The sequence below is a fragment of the Eulemur rufifrons genome, chromosome 7 (genome assembly GCF_041146395.1).
Source record: "Eulemur rufifrons isolate Redbay chromosome 7, OSU_ERuf_1, whole genome shotgun sequence".
In the NCBI taxonomy this organism is placed as follows: domain Eukaryota; kingdom Metazoa; phylum Chordata; class Mammalia; order Primates; family Lemuridae; genus Eulemur; species Eulemur rufifrons.
In genome coordinates, this window is record NC_090989.1 from 282,357,622 (window position 1) to 282,378,987 (window position 21,366).

Genomic DNA, 21,366 nt, shown 5'->3' on the forward strand with positions numbered 1-21,366 from the left:
CAGCTTTAGCTCACTGAATCTTCACAAACACCCTAGAACATAAGAACTATTATTCTCTCCATTTAAAGATGCAGAAACTGAGGCCCAAGAGAGGCCAAGCTGCCTGCTCAAGGTCACACAGTAAATAACCACAGAGCCTGGACTCTATTTAGCTACCTAACACTGCCTGGGAAGTGGAGGGAGTTTGTCTCGAGATAGCAAAATATAAACTAATTAACAAAAATGCAGTTGCTGTTTCTTCTGTAAAAGAATGATTAACATAAATATGATCCCATGTGTAGAGATCAGTGGGAGAATGAATACAAGGGTCTCCTGAAGTTTAGCAGTGACGCAGTCTTGCCCAAATGTGAACGCACTGCTACTGGCAGACAGACACAGCTGGAAGAAGATGAGTTGACAAAAAGCTGTAAAACACAACCTTTGTCTTTCTGGCAGCCAGGTCTACCTACACACGTAAGACATAGATACACTCATGATAAAACAAATTCAACATAAGCCAACTCATAACGGTCTTTCTCTCTCATCAGTCAGGAGAATGGGCACACGGGGACAGTGAACATTACCGCCCTCTGACTGGGACGATCGCACAATGCCCTTCAATGGTGGCACTTCCATGGAAGCTTCCTTATAGTGCCACCCTTTCCGAGCTGCTGCAGGAAACTCTTTATACTCTGCACTGTGTTGCTAACTTCAAAATTCAATTTCCAAACAAAGTGTTTCAAAATATCTTCCTTTTTTCTTTCAGAGGAAGGTGTCCACAAATCTTACCTTTCTTTCTGTCTGCTGTCACCCCACAAGTAGCTCTCAATAATATAGTCCCCCTTTCATCAATGAAAGGACTGATATAAGACCCTTTCTGCCTCTTTCATGATTTCTCCAACATCAGAAAACACTTTAGGAAAGAAAGGGGGTAACAAAGGGGCATGAAGCATCAAAGGATGGAGGCTGAACCTCAACTTTGGAAATAAGTTCTCCAATTGAAAAAAACTAACAAGACCCGCTGTACCTCATTCACAGCACAGCCCTACAGGCCCTGCCCCTGGGACTCTTGGGGTGGCCCCGGGAGGGTCTGCCCAGCCCAGCACAGCCAGAATTGAAGGTGATGCTATGGTGTAAAGATAACACTTCCAGACCTTTTGATTTTGGTTGTAAGATTTTTCTTTTTATACTTACACTGGTAGTAAACAGGTTGCAAATGAAGTTGATTTGGCATACTTTTATTTATTTATATTTTAAATTTTTATATATTTTATTTTTAGAGACAGGGTCTTGCTATGTTGCCCAGGCTAGATTTGAACTCCTAGGCTCAATCGATCCTCCCACCTCAGCCTCCTGAGTAGCTGATGGCATAATTTTAAGCTATATTGTTTTAGCTTGAATATTCTATAATAAGTTTTTATAGAGCATAGCATTTTTTTTTATAGTTTTATTTATTTATGTTTTGAGACAGAATCTCACTCTGTTGCCCTGAGTCGAGTGCCCTGGTGTCAGCCTAGTTCATAGCAACCTCAAACTCCTGGGCTCAAGCAATCCTCCTGCCTCAGCCTCCCAAGTAGCCGGGCTACAGGCACACACCATGGCGCCCGGCTAATTGTTTCTATTTTTAGTAGAGATGGGTCTCACTCTTGCTCAGGCTGGTCTTTAAACTCCTGAGCTAAAGCAATCCTCACGCCTCGGCTTCCCAGAGTGCTAGGATTACAGGCATGAGCCACTGCACCCAGCCCCATAAAATATTAATCACTACAAAATTTGTTGTATTTTAAGAAAGGTGTAAACATTTTAATAAAATGCTTTGTTTACAAATTTAAAAAAAAATTTCTTCTCCCATGGCAGTGGTTCCTAAACTTGTAGGGGCCACAGACCCCTAGAAGAATCTTGGCGAAAGCTAGAGATTATCTTCCTAGAAAGACATACCTATACATATATTCATGGACCAAACAGAAGTCTAACTACAGACCCCAAATTAAGAACTTTTATCTAATGCTTAAATTACTTCTATACTGTCTCTGTCAAGTGCTAGCGAAAGTCACAGGACGAGCGACTTGTGAAAATCAAGATTAGAGATCAGGTCAATAATCCTGAAGGTTTGGGGAGCTAAGTTTTGCTTTAACAACTCAAATTTTTTAAAAAAACCCACCCGAAAATATGATATAACGATCCAGGTACATTAGGGAATTATAATTCATATAGATTCTTCTTTGCTACAGTCTAATACAATCAGCCCATTTATATATTTATTAATAAGAATATTGACAATGATCTTTGTGGTTTACATAAATGTTTGGCAATCATAAATAAACATAAACATTCTGAGATTTTACTTAAAAGAAGAGCCATTTTCTAACAATGCCCTCATTAAAAGGACACCACCATATTCTCCAGAAAGCAGTTGCACAGCACCTGCTGTTATTGAGACAGCAAAGGCAAACTATAGAAGGATCTGAAATGAGGTGCTCTGTGAATCTTCTCAGCCATTCACAACCTGGTAACCTAGGACAGATCACTTTGCTTTTAGGAATCCAAGTTCCCTCCTCAGTAAATTAAGGCTAAGATCACTCGTAGCCCTCAGGGCTATTAGAGAATTCAGGATGATAACAGCTAACCCAGACCAGTATCTTCTGAGACCCTTATATATACTAAGGTTTTTAACTTCACGACAACCCTGAGGTAGATACTGTCACCAAATACATTCTACAGGTCAGGAAACAGGAGTGAGTCGCCCAAGGTCACCAGCTGGTAAAGGGAAGCAGCAGGACTGGAACCCAGGCCCCAGAGCCCATGCTTTTAACTCCATACAACACAATTGTTTGCCGATGGGCAAGTCAATCCTTTAGAAACTGTAAAGAGCTAACATAAATATAAGGTGCTTCTGTGACTTTCACTGTATCCTTTCTCTGCCCTTTTCATATCTGCCTCAAAATAATCAAGATAATTTACCTTCTGTTTGTATCCCCAAACTAGTTTAAAAAAAAAAAAAAAAACCTTAATCTGCATTATCCTTCAGCAAGCCAAGCTGTGAGTGGAATGCATAAACCAAATAAAGACATCTCGGCAGCTGTGTGCTTAGGAAAAACAGTGGTTAAGAGCCGTCTCCTACCCAACCTGCAGAAAAATGGGGCCTAGGATCCTACCTGTCCTCGTATCTCCTCCTCTCAAAAACATGGTGAATTAAAGTTACAATTTAGACTTCAAAGACAAGCTACTTATTTACTGAAAGTGTTTTGTTAGTTTGTTCTCTTCTGATGGGCCTTGCTAGACATCGGAAACATAATGGTGAACAGGCCAATGCAGCCGGGTCCCCTGCCCAGGCAGTCAGTACTTGCCGTCCACTGTGAATCATGCCACGATGTGGCCTATACGGGAGGGGAGGCGGCCTGCAGAAGCACACAGAATGGCTACCTCACACCAACGTGGCGAGTTACAAAAACCCTCCCAAGTATGTGACTATAAACAAATATGGAAAAATGAGAAAGTATTAACCAAGCAAAAAGGGGGCTGGGGCCCGTTTGAGCAGGGCAACAGCTTGGGCAGCAGCATGGGGCAGCAGGTTGTGTATGGCACCTCACAGTGATTAGAAGCCAGAGCTGGGCTGTCACAAGCTACATCATGGAGTCTGTCTTAATCCTGAGCCCAAGGAGTCATCAATACCTTTTAAGCAGGCGAGTTATGTGATCAAACTTACACTTTGAAAGGTCACTCTGACTCCATGGGGAAAAGACTAGAGGTGTAAGACAAGGAGGAAGGTTAGGAGACAGGTGAAATGTCCTGGCCACAGAAGATGGCCTGAAGTAGGGTGGGAGTATTCACTCATTCAATTAGCACAAACACTTATTATCAGCATCTGGGGAGTGAGAATAGATGGGAGACGCAGTCATTGGGAAGTGTCCTCCAGACCATGATAGGCTGCTGATAGTGACAATGTTCCTTAAGGACCAGAGCAAAGGGGTTGTTTAGGGGAGGCTTATGAGAAGCTGTTTCCATTTTGCAACTCATGAGAATAATGCAACTCCCCTGGAGACACCCTCAGCTAACCAAGAGCTTTGAAAATCTTCCTTGAAAGCAATAATGTGCCCATCACAACATGCCTGAGAAGGACAACACTTTGCTATTTGGAGGAAATGTCAACAGGAAAAGCAACATTTCCCACCAAACATCGCGCTAGGAAATCACCACGTTCCTTCCTACTTTATGAGCTGAGGGCCCCAAGTACACCGTTTTGGCCGAGGATTCATGCAAACTGAAAGCAGGATAGTGTGGTTATGCTGTCTGAGCTACTGTGAAATGCATTAAAAATTTCAATGTTTGAGCTCAAGCAATTAAAATTAACACAGACGGCTCCATTTTAGACTGGGAAAAACAAGGGATAGGAGAATATTGGCCTCCCTAATCATCTGTTTTGTTTTTTTAGCATTTTAAAGGCATTTAGAGCTGGCATTTTTGCTATCCAAACCAACCTTGAAGGTAATCTAGTTAGGCAGGAATGCCGCCACTGGCTGGAGTGGGTTAAGTGTTTGGAGGTAGGGGGCACAGCAGATGGGAGCTTGGGGTGATAAAAGAAAAACTAAGACCTACCGAGTGCCTGCTACACGCTGGCCCTGGACTAGGTGCATTCACCCCCTGGAAAAACAAGTGTCTGCAAACCCATTTTGCAGGTGAACAGGGTGAAATCTGGAGAGGATCTATGGCATACAGAAACTATCATGGTGATTTTTAAAAGAAAATCCTCTTCCAACTGTCACTAAACTCTTCAATGGTCACTTTACCATTTTCTGCTAAGAAGTCAAGAATTCAGTCTATCTTAGAACTCGGGCGATTCTAATTCTCATCACAAACACCATGGATGATGCAGTATTTGAATCAATGTGTTCAATTCTGGGAAACATACTAAATTATAAAATGTGATTTTAAATGGCAAGATAGATAAATCTCGCTACGACTAGATGACTGAACAAACTGGTAGGGGGGCGGTCAGGCAGTCAGAGAGAAGGCAGTGCAACCAGCTCGCCCTCGGGAGGTGCTGAAGTTGGGCACAAGGCCAATCTCACACATGAGCAAAATCATCCTTCAGGGATCTAAAAGAAACTGAAACAGACCCAGTCCCCAATACGGGGAATAACAAATATGCAGCTTTTCTTACTCCAGAGTACCAATCCCTATCACAAAGAACACATGGAATGTTCTCTTTGATAGAAACAGATCAACTGGGCCAGGTCTAAGGTTGATGGTACCCTAAAGCAGACCCAGTGACTGTTTTTTTCCACTGGACACAAATATAGTGTTCTCTTGCAACCCCTCACAACAAGTACAGCCCTAGGCTGGAAGAGGATAAAGGGCAAACTGGTGACAGGCCAAGGGCAAATAAACCAGAAAACTACATCACTAGCAATAAATTTGCATTAAGCATGTGACAGAATTAAAATGCCCCAAGCTACAAAAACTGGATGATATTTAAGATATTAGAATAGTAAGACAAAATTCCCTTTATGGTCAGACACTGGTCTAGATAAGTTACATATGCCAATGAAGTCAACCAGCACTCTGTGAGTTATGTACCTTTCTTAGAGTAAGGACTGGTAAGCTGAGGCATTTAAGGCCACTAATTAGCGGAGGCGGGAAGACCAACAGTATGGCCAGGAATTATTATTAAAACCAGGTGCTCCTTTACTCCTCTGTTGACCAGAAAGGTGGAAACTTACTGTCGTCACTCACTGTGTCTAGAAGAGTGCCTGAGCATAGCAGGTACTCAATAAATATGTACTGAATGGACAAGCTGGATATTTCCTAGCAAAACGCATACTACCCCAAAACACAGTTTGGAAATGATTAAGATTGAGCATCTTACAAGTACAACCATTTTCTAACACGTGAATGCAGGCACATACTCAAAACCTAGACTCTCCCCCTTCAAAATCTCACAAGTTCAGCAGCATTGAGAGAGCCAAGCCCAGAATGTTTAGTGGTGGCAAATACCAACAAGTGATCAATAATCAGAGAAGCCTATTGACTGAAAATAACAAATGGTACACTGCAACTCTACAATCCTAAAACTCATGCAAACAGGGGAAAGAGAAGAGCAACTGGCAGCTCATGAACCCAATGGATGACTCAGTACAATTCCTGTTTAGAACAAAAAAAGGGAGGGGGTACCTATGTTGACATAGCCATTCTTTGGTGCCCCCGCCCCCCGCATGCCAGTAGGGGGCTCCTGGGCAGTACCTTTTTGTTTCATGAAACACCCAGTTGTTAAGATCCCAACTTATGGCACCCAGAGCTTAGAGCAAACCAGGGTGCCTGCCTCTCCAGAATCTGAGGAGCCTGCAGCTGCTTTGCTCACGAAGGTCAAGGCAATCTCCCCGAGCCACGTCCATGTCATGGCTGCCCCCCCCCCCCCCCCCCCCGCACAGCTGTCAATGGATCACACCTGTCCCAAATGATTCCCTTTGATATGTCATGTGGACAGACCAATGAATGCTCTTGCTTTACTAACCGGGGTCACCCCACAGGAAAAGACAGTGTCTTAATGGGCCTCAAAAGCAGAAGAAACCTCTCTGCTTTTCTGGATATCCAGTTCACATTCCCTTTTACAGCTGCCAAATACTGCTGGTCCCAGGGAAAGGGCTAGTGGCATGGCCTTGGACAAATCACTCTCTCAAATCAGGTGTGATGACCTACCTGCCCAGTGAGGTCCCCCTGAAATCTAACATTTAGTCGGAAGGTACATACAGTCCTTGGAGTTTGTTTGGAAAGACAGTAGGGATGGCGCTTAATTACTAAGTGCCTACCATGCATTCAATGTCAGTTATTCCACAGTCCCCACCCTGGAGAATGGGGACAGACCTGAAGAACAGTCAACCACAGCAGTGTGGTCAGTGCAGCTGCCCAGAGGCTATGGGGCAAAACCAGCTGAGCTCACGTCTGCTTGGTCTTCACCGAAGAGACACTTTATCAGTGCTGGAGAGAATGCACTCAAGAAGGTGCAAGGCATTCCAGGAAGAGGGATGGCGAGCAGCAGGGCAAAGTCGACCACTCTAGCCTCCTTACAGCTAAACCAGGGGTGTGTCCAGCAGAGTGGCCACCAATGAGGCTGGGGGAGATTTCAGAAAGAGCCTCGAATTCACAGGGTTGAAACAAGTTTGGCAATGCAACAAAGGGAGGGGAAGACGACAGTTCTCGACTTGCCAGCACCTATTAGATGAGCAAACTGTGCCCAAGGCAAAGTGAGGGTCTTGGGGAGGTCCATTCGCTTTGTCAAGTCAGCAAAGAAAAGGAGAAGCCAAGCCAAGGCCCCAGCAACAAGCGTCACCAAGCCCAAGAAACTGCGGTGAGCTGGTGCCTCCCCAAACAAGTAAGTGACTGCAGCAAAGGGAATGCTGAGGGCAAGCTCTGGAAGCCAAAGAACAGCACAGTGAGCAGGAGGCAGAACAGAAGCCCCAGCTCCCTCCCCCACAAGGGGCAGAAATCCTGAGCCCGGCTCAGAGCTTCCCTAAGATTATTAGCACACAGCAGTCAGAATTCAGGAGAAAGCCTCTTGGCACTCACTTCCATACCTCCTTCCTTTCAGTGCTCCTGCACCTAACAACCACCACAACAGAAATCCAAAAAATTTAACATAACACAAACAGAGGCAGATTCAGAAAGGAAAAACACAATCTAAAAAGGAAAGAGGAAGAGATTTAGAGGCTTCAATTGAACTCCATTCAAATACTGTTTTACTGCACACTTGGAATAGCTAATGGCAATAATTACTATTTATTAAATGCCACTATGTGTCCTACCCTGAACGAGAAACTTCACGTATATACATTTTCCAATTAGACACTCAGAACAGCCCTGTGAGACCAGTATTATGCTCATTTTATAGTCCAGCAGGTTTTGGATAATTTGCCCAAAGCCTCAGTCCCAATACAGGACAAGGCTTCATCTTGTGGGGAAACAGACAAGTAAACAGGCAGAGTGGAATAAAAGTAACAACAGAGGCAAACTCAGGGGGCGCCTAATGTGGGTACATGTCAGAAGACTTGCTTCCCAGAGGCGATAACAACCGAGCTGAGACCTAAGCGAGAGTTTTCCACAGAAGGAAAGGACAGGGGAGGAGAACATATGCAAAGTCCTCAAGACAAAAAGATGATGGTCCCTTGGGGAAATCCAATTAATTCTGTGGACTAGAATTGGCAAGAGGAAGGGCAGGGAAAGTGGGAAGAAAGGAAGCTGAACACTAAAGTATTCACGGACACAATGACAGGATGTCTGGGATTCATTTTAACATCTGTACTCTCTAGTCCTCACCTCCCACCAAAAAAGCAAGCAAGATGAGGAAATAAATGAAACAAGATTGGCAAAACGTTCTTAACTGTTGAAGCTAGGTAAACAGAGGTTCGTTATACAATTCTCTTACTTTTGTGCATATTTGAAATTTTCCATAATAAAACGTTCTGGGTTTTTCCTCCTCTAGGAAGAAAAGGAGGAAGAGAGAAGGGAGGGAGAAGGCAGCTAGAGAAGCAAGCTGGTGCCAGACCACGGCAACGATTACAACAGGCCTATACCTGGGACAGGTGACATGCAGAGACTCACCCTGTGCAAAACACTCCCCTGCTGTATTCATGTATTCACTCACAACTAACCTAAGAGGCAGGACTATTCGTGCCATTTTAAAGATAAGGAAACTGAGGCTAGGTAATTTGGCCAAAGGTCTGCTCAGTTTCCTGAGCACTATTACTAGAATGCCTTCAATGCCAGCTAGGGAGGTGGAATTAATCTCAGGATATAGAGGAGAACACCAAAGAGCGACAAAATCAGATCTCTTTATGAAGATCCCTTGAAAACTGCTGAGTGGAAAACAGATTAGAAAGGGTAAACCATAGGCCAGAAACCAGTGGGGGGGCTGTAACATCACCCCAAGCAATAATGGGGCTTAGGCTCAGGTGGTGGCAGTCAAGATGGAGCAGAAAGAGCTGAAAGGTTGTGAAGAGGTGGAATCAAAAGAACAGCCACCAGGTGTAACAGACAGGCAGAAGCCATGGATGACACCCAGGGATCTGGACACGTGGCTGGATCAGGCATCCCACCACAGGGAGCAGGTTTAGTGGTGGGGCAGGATTTTAGTTCCGGACTGCTTCAGTCTGAGAGGCCTGTGAGTTTCAAGAGCAGATGTCCAGTGGGCACTTCCACACATGAGTTTGGATCTCAGGGGAGAAAGCTGGGCTGGTGATGGAGTTAAGTGTCACCAAGTGTGGCTGGCAAGTGAAGCTGCAGAATGGATGAGATGGCCCCGCAGTACAGTGGGAAAGGCACTAAAAATCTAGCGACCTTCTCCTAGCCCAAACTGCCACGAAGAATAGAAGACAAGAAATGGGAGGCAAAACGACGTATTCTTTCCATATATGCAATGATACGCTTCCTTCCCACCACCAATGTGCAACTTAGCATGAAGAAAAGGGACATGGGACAATTTCCTTTCTACTTAACATTCCTGGAAGAGGAAACACCCATTTTAGGCTCTGGTTACAATCTGCAGAAGGCTCTGGACAAACCACACAAACCTAATCAGTCCAGAAAAGGCGAACAGAAGAGAGCCAGAAGGGAAACAAAGACGAGTCCCCCACAGAGAGAGTAGCTCCTGGGGGCAGCCCTGCGCATGCCCAGCACCCTCTGCAGCCTCCCCAGGGCAGGCCAGGGAAGCTTCCAAAGAGACTTCTGCTCTTTTATAGAAAAAGAATGAGGGAGTCACAAACCAGACTCCAGGCAACAATAAAGTGACAATTTTCAGAAACCACAACTAATAAGTAGAACATAAAGATGTGGAAGTGGACCAAAGCTTTGAGATAGAAACCATTTAGAATTATAGAGGCATCACTTGATTTTCCTTAACATTTATTTACATGTGGTCTGTTACCAGAAGCTAATGCTATCTGCAAAACCTTTGCAAGGTAATTTTCCACTGAAGTCCTCAAGGGCTGCTGTTGTACTTGGATACATTTGGAGATGCTCTGGAGCCAACACAAAGGCTATGTGTACTTAAGAAACATTACCAGAGAGGAGGAGAAGAGGTGAAAATAGTCCTCTCCATTCTTCAGATTATGCTTTCATATCCATAACCACAGGAACACACCAATAACTCCACTGAACCTTCCCAAGGCAGAGATGAAAGGGACTGGAGAGATTCAGTCCAACCCTGCATTCTACCAGTGAGGAAGCTGGAACCTACAAGAGTAAAGCCACTGTGGGATGTCACACAGCTAGAGCGGACAGCCAAGGCTGAAGACCACTCTCTAGAATGTTCTGTCCAGTGTCCTCTGGACTACACACTGCCTGACGAAAGCTTTGCCATAAATAGTCAAATGAATCAGAATAATACTGACTGCATGCTCACTACACACTGGGTCCCTCAGATGTGTTAATAAACTCATTAATCCTCACAACTACCCCATATGGCAGAAGCTGCCATTACCCACATGTGACTGACTGGGAGGCTGAGGCACAGATAGGTTCTGTAGTTTGCCCCAGAAAGCTGGTAAAAGGGGGGTGGGATTCAAACCCAAGAGACCCAGAGCCAGGCTAGTAACAAGCACCCAATTTACAAATGGGATAGAATCCAAATGTTTTATTTTTAAATTGGCCTTTGTCTTCAGACATTTTCCTAAAGAAACAAGCCTAAAAATCCCCCTCTGGCTGGCCTACAATATTTTTCCCACCAGGTAAGGGCTACAAAACTGCTCTGAATTCCAGGCTCTGGGAATTCACCCTAGCGAGTACTCAAGCTCCTCAGTGTGCACAAATGTCTGCGCTGGGCAGAACATGCCCTTCTTACCACCTTCTCTGCAGTCCTCCTGCGGCTTCTTCCCAGACTGTCACCCTGCCTTTACTGCCACAATTCCCATGTCCCTCAGCCAACTCCCACTCCCTCACCTCCACTCCAGTAACCCAACATGTGCACACTTATTCATACTAATGTGTGAATTTTTTTTTTTTTTTTTTTTTGAGACAGAGTCTTGCTTTGTTGCCCGGGCTAGAGTGAGTGCCATGGCATCAGCCTAGCTCACAGCAACCTCAAACTCCTGGACTTAAGCGATCTTACTGCCTCAGCCTCCTGAGTAGCTGGGACTACAGGCATGCGCCACCATGCCCGGCTAATTTTTGTATATATATATTTTAGTTGGCCAGATAATTTCTCTCTATTTTTAGTAGAGACGGGGTCTCGCTCTTGCTCAGGCTGGTCTCAAACTCCTGACCTCGAGCGATCCACTCGCCTCGGCCTCCCAGAGTGCTAGGATTACAGGCGTGAGCCACCGTGCCCGGCCTAACGTGTGAATTTTTGAGATCAATGCTTAGGTTTCCTCAGGTAGAAAAGGAGCTGATTACCTAATGGAATCTCTGATTTGAAGAACTTCAAAAGAATATACAAAAGTCAAGTGTGGGAGGCCTGCTGATGGAGGGAAGTTACTGGAAGAGAGGCCAGCACTGCCTGGAGTCTGTCCTCATCATTGTTTAAAATTATATGTATATATTATATATATATATTTTACATATATATATAATACTTATATACATATAAGCAGAGCATATTTACTCTGCCAGGCAAGTGCTTTATTTGTTATCACCTCATTTATTGCTAATATCTTCCTGAAGTGAGTACAATTATCATCCCCATTTTAGAGAATAGAAAACGGAGGCTCAAAGAGGTTAGCCTCACAGCTGTTAGATAGCAGAGCTGGAATATGAACCAAGGTGGCTGAGCTCTGGAGCCTACGTTCTTAACCACTGAGTGACACTGTCACTCCATAAATGAATATACATGCATGTACTGTTATTATCTATGCTGGTAATTATAACTACCACTTACTATGTGTGAGTTATCCTATTTACATGCATTATCTCACTTAATCTTCACTACAACCCTATGATACTTATGATACAAATACTAGTATTATACCCATTTTACAAATGAGGAAACTGTTCAACATATAGTATAAGTTCAGAGGTGGATCAGAACTCAGGTGGTCTGACTCTAAAACTTATATCTAAGCCTTTACATGTCTGGTTATACCTTCCTTTACTTCTGAATTCTACAGTATCTAGAAGTCCAGTAGGTTGGTATTATTTCATTGTTTTCTGTTTGGTTGTGTTACTCTTTGTTCTTTTCACAATGGCTCCCGTGGTACCCAGGGTTTGGATGTGGGAAGGGAGGAGAAGGGTATAGCGTTCAAGGCTAACAAGGGTAGTCTATACTATAGCCAAATCCACTAGGCTAGCAAGCTCATTTTGAATGATGGGATGCTATGATTAGCTTTAGGTGAAAGAACACCTGTAAGAACAGTACCTGGTAACTTTGCTAATAACAATAATAAAGACAATTCAAAACAATGCTCAATGCTAAAGTCACGATGGTTAAGCTTTGGGGAGTATTTAAGTGATTTTCTTTCCTATCATATTCTGAATGAATCTGTATTTCCTGAACATAAGTCAGCTAGAGAGAAGAATGAATCAGGGGTGGGTCAGGTGGTGAGGAAAACACCGGGAATAGAAATTAGTTCTAGATAATATACAACATGGGATTATCCCTAAGAAGCTGGTGGTGTTGATTCTCTTCTTCCCCGACAGTTTTCACAATGCCGCCTAAAACCTGACATCAGATGCAATAACTCAGGTTAGCTTGACTCAGTCAACTCCAAAAAACTTCTACCACATCTCATCCCCTCCTAAGCATTGGCTACCAATGTGGCTCCCTCAGAAAGGCACAGTAAGTGACAAACAATGTGGATGAAACTGCTAACCTCAGCCCTAAAAGAGCTTGTCATCAGTTCACCAACTGACCTCACCCTGTCCTTCCAAGTTACCCTTTTGGAATCCAGCCTGGACTTCATAAGATCTCTGAATTTCCTCTCATCTACAAGCAGCACAACTAGATTTCTCTGGAATGCTTGAAAACAGAAATGCCCTTATCACACTTCATCAAAAATACAAGCAAGAGAACCATAAAAGGGGCCGTAAATTAAAAATTCAGCAGAAAAAGCTTTTATTCATTTACTCTTTCATTCACTCAGTGAATCTCAACTGAACGCTTACTACGTATCAGGTGCCTTGCTAGGTGCTGGGAACTTCCAGCAAGGAACAAGATGGATGTGGCATCTCTCCTCTGGGGCTTAGAGTGCACCCTCAAAAGAGGAAAGATTCCCTAAAGGGGTCTCTGTGTTGCAATGTAAAACAATTCCAACCCTGTTAGCTTCATGATGGGAAAACCAAAAGAGCACCTTTACAAGATAAATGTGAGAGATGAACATTACAATAACTTAAAGCCATTAAGTAATTAAATTCTGATAGAACAATTCAGTAGGGTAGAATAAATGTCTTTAGACTTTCCAATGGAATATTCTTGGAATAGAAAGTTGCTCTTTAATAAAAAATTAAGAACGTTTAAAAAAAGTAAAAAGCAGGCCAGACATGGTGGCTAGTGCCTCTAATACCAGTACTTTGGGAGGCTGAGGCAGGAAGATGGCTTTAGGCCAGGAGTTCAAGACCAGCCTGGGCAACATAGCAAGATTCCATCTCTACAAAAAATTTTTTAAAAACTAGTCAGTCATGGTGGTGTGCACCTATAGTCCCAGCTACGATCTTTAGAGCCCAGGAGTTCGGAGGCTGCAGTAAGCTATGACTGCACTTCAGCACTTCAGCCTGGGCAACAGAGCAAGACCCTGTCTCTAAATAAATAAATAGATAGATAGCTAGATAGATAAACAGATAGATAGAAAGCCTGGGCAACAGAGTGAGACTTTGACTCAAAAAAAAAAAAAAAAAGATAGATAGATAGATAGATAGATGGCAGCACTTTGCTCTGGGCCTATTTCCTGAGCCCAGTAGAAAGTGATACTTCTGGGGTCTTTGCTGCTTCAGATATCACCAGGAAAAGGCTAAAGTCTTAGCCTGCTTTTCTGGGAAAATATACAAGTAGCCTTCTGCCACAAAGAAATGAATAAGTCAAAGCCTGCTGACAGGATCCAGGAAACTTTCAGAAAGGGACTTTCAGAACAAACTCAGTCTAACTCTCAGCATCTCCGAATATAATAAACGATATCGAGTCTACATTGACTATTTTACAAGGACAGCATTGATGCCAATTATTTTTTGCCCTAGTCAAGAGAGCCTGTCATCCTCCTACAGAACAATTATCTATAGGTGCATAATAGTTAAAAGCTCAATTCTTTCCCCAATTCAGCATGGGAAAAGTGCTGCTCACAGCAATTTGACATCATTCCATTAGATTAGATTAATTTTTAAATGTGTTATTCTAACAGTTATGCCAGCTACCATGTAATTAATATTCCAACTGACTTTACAAAAATTACAAAATCCCCTAGAGAAAATAATTAGTCATTGGGCATGAATGAGACTTTTCTAAAGCCAACAGCACATAAAACCGAAAGTTCATCTGTAATAGGTGGTATCAAAGCCTTTCCCATACGTCCTTCAATTCTTAGCCAATAGTATATAAAGCTGACATTGGCAAGTTACCCCAAACTTCACTTAACATATTAATGCACTTACTGGTTTAAACTCTTTTGAGGGTAAAATGATGAATGATGAAAGCTTTAGCAATTAAAAAGCTCTTTTCATTTGTAGGAGAGGCAAGATAAACACACAATTAATTGTTTGCTTCTTCCATGTCGCCAGCTGGAAATTAGAATACTGGCTTATTTCTTGAGGCTACTTCTTGAGTTTATTAAAGAAATGTACATAAGCATACTTATCCTTGTCTGCCTCTTTTCTTTTAGGATTATACATATTCTTATAATCTACCTTAAATCCTTTCTAGAGGCAAGTAAGTCATAAATAACTAATAGTCACATAGAACATCATCTGCTATAACAGAAATAAAAAACATGTTTTCCCTACAGCTCTCAATAACTGGCAGTGGCTGCCTAGCCCCAGAACAGAGAGTCGCAAGGATTCTGAGCCAATACACACACAGCCTGAGCAGCAAAGAACGCAATGGTTGATTAGTGATGTCTGCCCTAGAAAGAGCAATAGGTTAAGGACTTATGCACCATGAGTTTGTCATCTCCACCCTTTGATAAACCATTAAAAATTAGGAAAATGCATACAGATTCATGAATAAAATATAACAAATTATTACTAGGCAAATGGGAAAAAAATGTTTATTCTATAGTTGAAAACCTTAAGCAAAACTGGACTAAAGCATCAAGATTTAGAGGAAGGAACACTGAGTAAGTCAGGAAGCCCAAATTCCAGTCTAGCTGGGGAGCTATAAACAGGTCTGTTCAATGGGCCTCAGTCTGCTGAGTAGTAAAATAAGGGGCTAAACTCTCTTAGCTGTTCACTTGTGCTGGTGGCACTAGGGAGCTAGTTAAAGAACATAGTTCCTTTGTAGGAGCTTAACCTCATGAGGCCAGGGACATGGCTACAACCTCTGTATCTCTTCATATTGCTCATATGGGATTTATAATCTGTGATAAATTTATACATATACTTTTAATCTATAGCATCTCCAGAGGAAGAAGTTCCATATACATATTTCTTTTCCTTCATTTAGCCTCTTTTCCTTGGGGCAAGGATGGAGGTTGGGGCAGGAGTTTTTTTAATAGTTGAACAACTAAATTCAATGAATAATTAAACTTCCTTCATTCAAAAGTTACGTGTCATCACTTCAGCGTAAAACAAGTCACTCCCATGGAGAGCCCCAGTCACTAGGGTCTTAGGATCAGCCTAAATCTTCCCACCAATGAAAAGTCCTCATCACTGTAGCCTATTTCTAGAACAACTTTACCCACAGAATACATTGGCATTGCTTCCTTGTCTAGACACCAAAAAGCAAGACTTTCCACAAGGTGTCCAACGAGAAATTAAGTCACACCATGCACTACTGATCAGATGCTATCCAATCACCAGGAAAACTCAGGTTTAGAGGACCAAGAGTACCCACCCCTAGGGAAACAAGGAAGCTTAAATAAGACAGCCTGAGAGGGCAGTGCTGTCTGTGTAGGGCTGGGACAGTCCCATGTCTGGCCTTGCAACTGCAACAGATATCTGTAATTTTTTCATATCTTCCCTGCATCCCCTTTTTGGGAACAGCTTCTCTCCAACTCCAAGGAGTCCCGTTTCAGGTGATCCAAACTGAGAGTCCGACCCATGGACTCAATGAACTGTCTCAGAGAATACCTACCAGGCAGGGCCAGGATCCTTTTTCAGGGCCCGACATGGACACTAGGAGATCACCAGGTATGTGAACTATGCACACCTATAATTGCTGAGCCATCTTTTCTACCACTTGGAGAGCATCAGGCCAGCAAAGGAAAGCAGGCCTAGCGGGGGCAAGGGAGTGACAAACTTCAGCCACACCACCAGAGCACCCTGAGCTTCATGAGCTCAGCCTCATTACAAGAAACCCCCTGAACATTTTAGTTCCTTAAACCAATGAAGTCCCCCATGCTTTTTTTTTTTTTTTTTTTTTTTTTTTTTGCTAAATCTAGACCAAATTGGGTTTCTTTCAGTGGCAACCCAGAGTTTGGGAGAAAGGCTAAATGTATGCACTCAAGGTTCAAGTTCTTTCTTTAGTACCCCATGATAAATCACCTTGGCTCTGAATTTCAGACTCATCTTTCAGGGTTCCACTTAAAACCAAAGAATACTAAAATACCACTCCCGCCCCACAGAAATTTAAAAACAAAAATTCTTCACACCAGAAAAACTGTCAAGGCTCATCTGTCATCGAAGACCTAGGAGAAAAGGCCACAGAAAAGAAGAAAACAACAACGGATAACTGGAGGGGGCAGAGCCCCGTATACAGTTACGTGACCAGTAACTGTACAAACAATTATCTCCGAGATAGCACAGTATAATGAAAAAAGCTTCCAAAATTGTCCCTAAAGTATATTCTAGTTCCCTATCAACATTAAAAATATATATATATGTATATACACACACAACAACACACAGTACCCAAACAAAAGGAACTCTTTGGTAAACAAACTGTTTCCAGACTTATGAGCCTAATTGTTCCTACTATTTTTAGACTACAGTTTAGTTTTCCTTTTACAGCTGCCCTAGGGTCTATGCCTTGGGCCTGTCTGCTGAAGGAAACCATGAATATCAAATTCTATGGAGGTTCATTCTATGGAGGTTAAGAACCTCCCTTAGATGGGGTCTAAAGTAATTAGAGAGTAATCTAACAAAACAGTATTCTAGTGATACTCTTCCATCAGTGACAGGGGAAAAGATAATACAAGAACAATGTGAATGGCTAAACATTCAGACCACCAGTCCTTAACCTTCTGGGGGTTATGGACTCCTCTGAGAATCTGATGAAAGCCAGGAAGCCTTCCCCAGACAAAAACGCACATACCACACATTGCATATAATTTCAAGGGGTTCATAAAAGTTGCTCTCTACACCCAGTCTCCAAGTTAAATACGTCTGACTTGGAATTTTTTTAATTACCTGAGCATCATTATTGATCCCCAAAGACTTCAAAGGATTAAAAAACAGCTTGTAGGAAAATTCTAAAATTTCCAACTCTAAAACCCCATGCTGAATCAAGAACAAAAAAGAAATAAAAACTTATCCTCACTTTCTGCATTTATGGAACATAAGAAAACTTGGCGTTTCATAGATTAGCTCCATTTATGACATCTCCCTTACCTTATTTGACCATTTATACGCTTGGAGGAGTTGACTATAGAGGGGAGTTTTGTCCTGCACAGGATCCAGGCTTAAGAGCCCACTGTTATGGAGAGGATGGTTCTCAGATGGCTTGCCTACCAAATTGCTCAGACGCTCCAGCTCACTGAAAAATAAATAGATAAAGCAAATAAACCTGAGTCCACTTAGCCTCCATGATGAAGCCAGCCACAATGGTCAAAGGCTGCTCTTCAAACTATCCATCCGAAGTCCCTTAAGCAGAAATACTTTTTGAAAGGTAAAAAAGATTAGGGACGTTAAAAAAACACACACACACAAAAATAAAACCTTAAGGGAAGCTTATCTTAATTTAAAACAGAGCTCCGCGGTACCACTACAAAGGAGGAAAAAAGTTAAGGGCACTACCATCAATAAGACTCCTTAAATCAGAATTTAACAACTTGAATCAGGTGGAGCAGGGGAACTTTCTGGAATTTTGAACTGTAGTGTAATACTGCCTCTCACTAAGGGTTTTCAGACCCACGTGTAGATCATTACATTTGGCAGAACAGCAAGTACCTGAATAAATGATGACTATTTATCATTCACATAGGGATAGATTTGTACACGATGCTTCACAGATGGTAAAACTTAACAAAACAAAGAGATAAAATAAACAAATGGAATGGGAAGACACAACCGAGGGGGCTGTGTCAAACAAACGCACTTCAGTCTAGCAGGAAAACCCTGGAGAAGCTGGGGAAAGTGAGCCAACAACAAAAACACATTCCAGGAGCACGTTCTGAGAGGCCAGTCCTAAACTGCCGACAAAAGACTATCTAGGAACAGCTTCTCATGCCACATTCATTTTGGAATCTTCAGCCACCTCTTCTTGGCACTTCTGTGCAAAGATTTAAGAAGGCAAAGGAGTAATGTCAAGATTCTTAAAGTTTCTAAAATAGTGAAGGGTTATAACATCCTGAACATTACAAAGGGAAGCAAATTAGAGAGGAAATGGAAGCGAGGAAAGAACCACCAGTGCATTCCCTCAAACAGGGAAAGTATTAACTGGTGCTCGGCGCTGTGCCAGAGAACAGCAAGTGGATGTGGGAGTTGAGGGGTGTGTGATTTATGGCAACTACTAGGGGAAAAACAAAAATGCACCCACGGTTTGGCCACCACTTCCTCCTCCATCCTACCTCCTCTTTCCATCTGGTTACTAAGGAGACCAAGTTAAAAAAAAAAGAAAAAAGAAAATCAAATGAGTCCAGAAATCACAGGATGACTAGCTCACCAGATGCTTTCCTCTGCTAAGGTCAGTTCTAAGAAGTAAAAGGCAAAAATCCTGAAATTCTAACATTCCTGGGAAGGAAGGGGAAGGCAAGTTCAGGACCTAAGCAATCAAGAAGTGCCTACTATGTGCCTGGCGTTTTACAAACATCCTCTCATTTACTTCTTACAACACAAAGTATAAGTAAAGAAGGCAAGGTAACTTGTCAGAAAGAGAAGGAAATGTACAATCCTTAACCCTAAAGGACCACAAATTAAGAATGTGGGCTGGGGAGTTAAGCATAGGTGCTTAAACTGTTTAAGAGAACAGAGATTAGGTCTCTAGTGGGGAAGGAACTGAACCGGAGCAGTGAGAGCAGGAGTGCGGATACCCATCAGGTGGCTTTGGAGAGGGTAGGGGAAGAGGGAAAAATAGATCGAGGCCTGTTCTGTCGTGCGTGTAGGTGGGTGGGAGTGGAACTGATGGAAGTCCAGGTTAAGGGGCAAGGAACTGTAACTAAACTGATCGGATGCACTTATTTGGGTTTGGGGCAGCGCTGATAAGCTCCTGTTCGGACTACCGGCACATTCTGATCAGACATGATGGGGCACAGAGTGCTTACAGGTGAGGAACCTGACAAGCTCAGAGGAGAAGTGGAAGTTCATGGGAAGAGCCAGCCCCCTCATCAAGAATGGGACGACCACACGGCGGGTCGAGGACGGCGGGAGACCGCCAAGGCTAGGAGGCCAAGAGAAAGGGAGACGAGAAAGCGGGGATGGGGATGAGGTGTCCCTGAGGGGCAGGCAGAAGCTTGGAGAGGACGGAAAGCGAACGGGGAGCAAGGAACAGCTCCCGAATGGGAAGACTCGAGCGGGGTCGGGCAGGGTCGGAGCGGGGCAGGTCCACGACCCCGGCCCCTTCAGCCGGTACCTACTTGAGGTCCCGGTTGACCGAATGCAAGTTGTCCTGGAAGTGCGCAATGAAGGCCTTCTCCCGGCCCTCCAGCGTCTCCTTGTTCCGCATGCCATCCTTCAGGCAGTCGAACACCCTGCTCACGCTGGAGCGTAGCGCCTGGATGGCACTGATGGCCTGGGCAAAGGCCTCCAGGTTCACTCCGACACTTAACACGTCCGCCATGTTGCCGCCGCCACAGCGAGCTCTCCACAGCCGGCTTCCCGAGCAAAAAGCCGCGCTCCCTGATGACGTGCCCCCCGAAGGCCTCTGGGAAATGTAGTTTACGCAGGGCGGGGCTGCCCGGCTAGCTTGTGTGGTCACGTCTGAAGAAGGGCTTCCATTACAATCAACACATTGTTGCCAACAAGAAATGTTTGTTTATTCCTGTAGCATAAAAATCCATGCTTCAGGATTGGACAAACTCTTGGAAAGCATTTTCTGCATCCTGCTGGTTGTGGAAGCGTTTTCCCTGCAAAAAGTTGTCCAGATGCATGATGAAGTGGTAGTCGGTTGGGGAGAGATCAGGTGAATATGGCAGATGAGGCAAAACTTCATAGCCCAATTTGTTCAACTTTTGAAGCGTTGGCTGTGGGAGGTGCAGTCGGGCATTGTCCTGGAGAAGAATTGGGCCCTTTCTGTTGACCAAGGGCTGGCTGCAGGCATTGCAGTTTTTGGTGCAGGTCATCAATTTGCTGAGGGTACTTCTCAGATGTAATGGTTTCCCAGGGATTCAGAAAGCTGTAGTGGATCAGTCTGGCAGCAGACCACCAAACAGTGGCCATGATCATGACCTTTTGTTGGTGCAAGTTTGGCTTTGGGAAGTGCTTTGGGGCTTCTCCTTGGTCCTACCACTGAGCTGGTCATCATTGGTTGTCCTATGAAATCCACTTTTTGTTACATGTCACAATCCAATCAAGAAATGGTTCATTGTTGAGTACAGTAAGAGAAGATAATACTTCAAAATGACAATTTTTTTTTATTTGATTTTCGGTCACCTCACGAAGCACCCACTCATCGAGCTTTTTCACCTTTCCAATTTGCTTCAAATGCTGAACGACCGTAGAATGGTCCACGTTGAGTTCTTCGGCAACTTCTCCTGTACTTGTAAGAGGATCAGGTTCGATGATTGTGCTCAATTGGTAGTTGTCAACTTCCAATGGCCAGCCACTGTGCTCCTCATCTTCAAGGTTCTCCTCTCCTTTGCAAAACTTCTTGAACCACCACTACACTCTATGTTCGTTAGCAGTTCCTGGGCCAAATGCGTTGTTGATGTTTTGAGTTGTCTCTGCTGCTTTATGACCCATTTTGAACTCGAATAAGAAAATTGCTTGAATTTGGTTTTTGTCTAAAATCATTTCCATAGTCTAAAACACATAAAATAAACAGTGAGTAATAAGTCATTAGCAAAAAACATAAAGCGAGAAATGCACATTAAAATGATGTTAACATAACCATATTTGTTTAAGAATGTATTCCATTATCAAAGGGCAAATTTCAACAATGCTAAAACTGCA

The 21,366-nt window shown here is 43.3% G+C and overlaps 1 protein-coding gene across 3 annotated transcripts in view; it reads right to left on the reverse strand.

Moving 5' to 3' along the window:
- Positions 1 to 20,059, reverse strand: part of MED27 (mediator complex subunit 27) — a 197,033-nt gene extending 176,974 nt beyond the window's left edge. For 2 of the 3 annotated variants that reach the window (XM_069474771.1, XM_069474770.1), the window contains exons 1-2: positions 19,833 to 20,059; positions 17,650 to 17,794 (exon numbers count right to left, since the gene is read on the reverse strand). In XM_069474771.1, coding sequence (XP_069330872.1) covers positions 17,650 to 17,794; positions 19,833 to 20,035 — 348 coding nt within the window. In that variant the 5' untranslated portion in view covers positions 20,036 to 20,059. Of the gene's footprint in view, positions 1 to 13,346; positions 13,392 to 17,649; positions 17,795 to 19,832 lie in introns of those variants that run through there. The other variant, XM_069474772.1, reaches the window with a different exon arrangement.
- Positions 20,060 to 21,366: the final 1,307 nt, after the last annotated feature.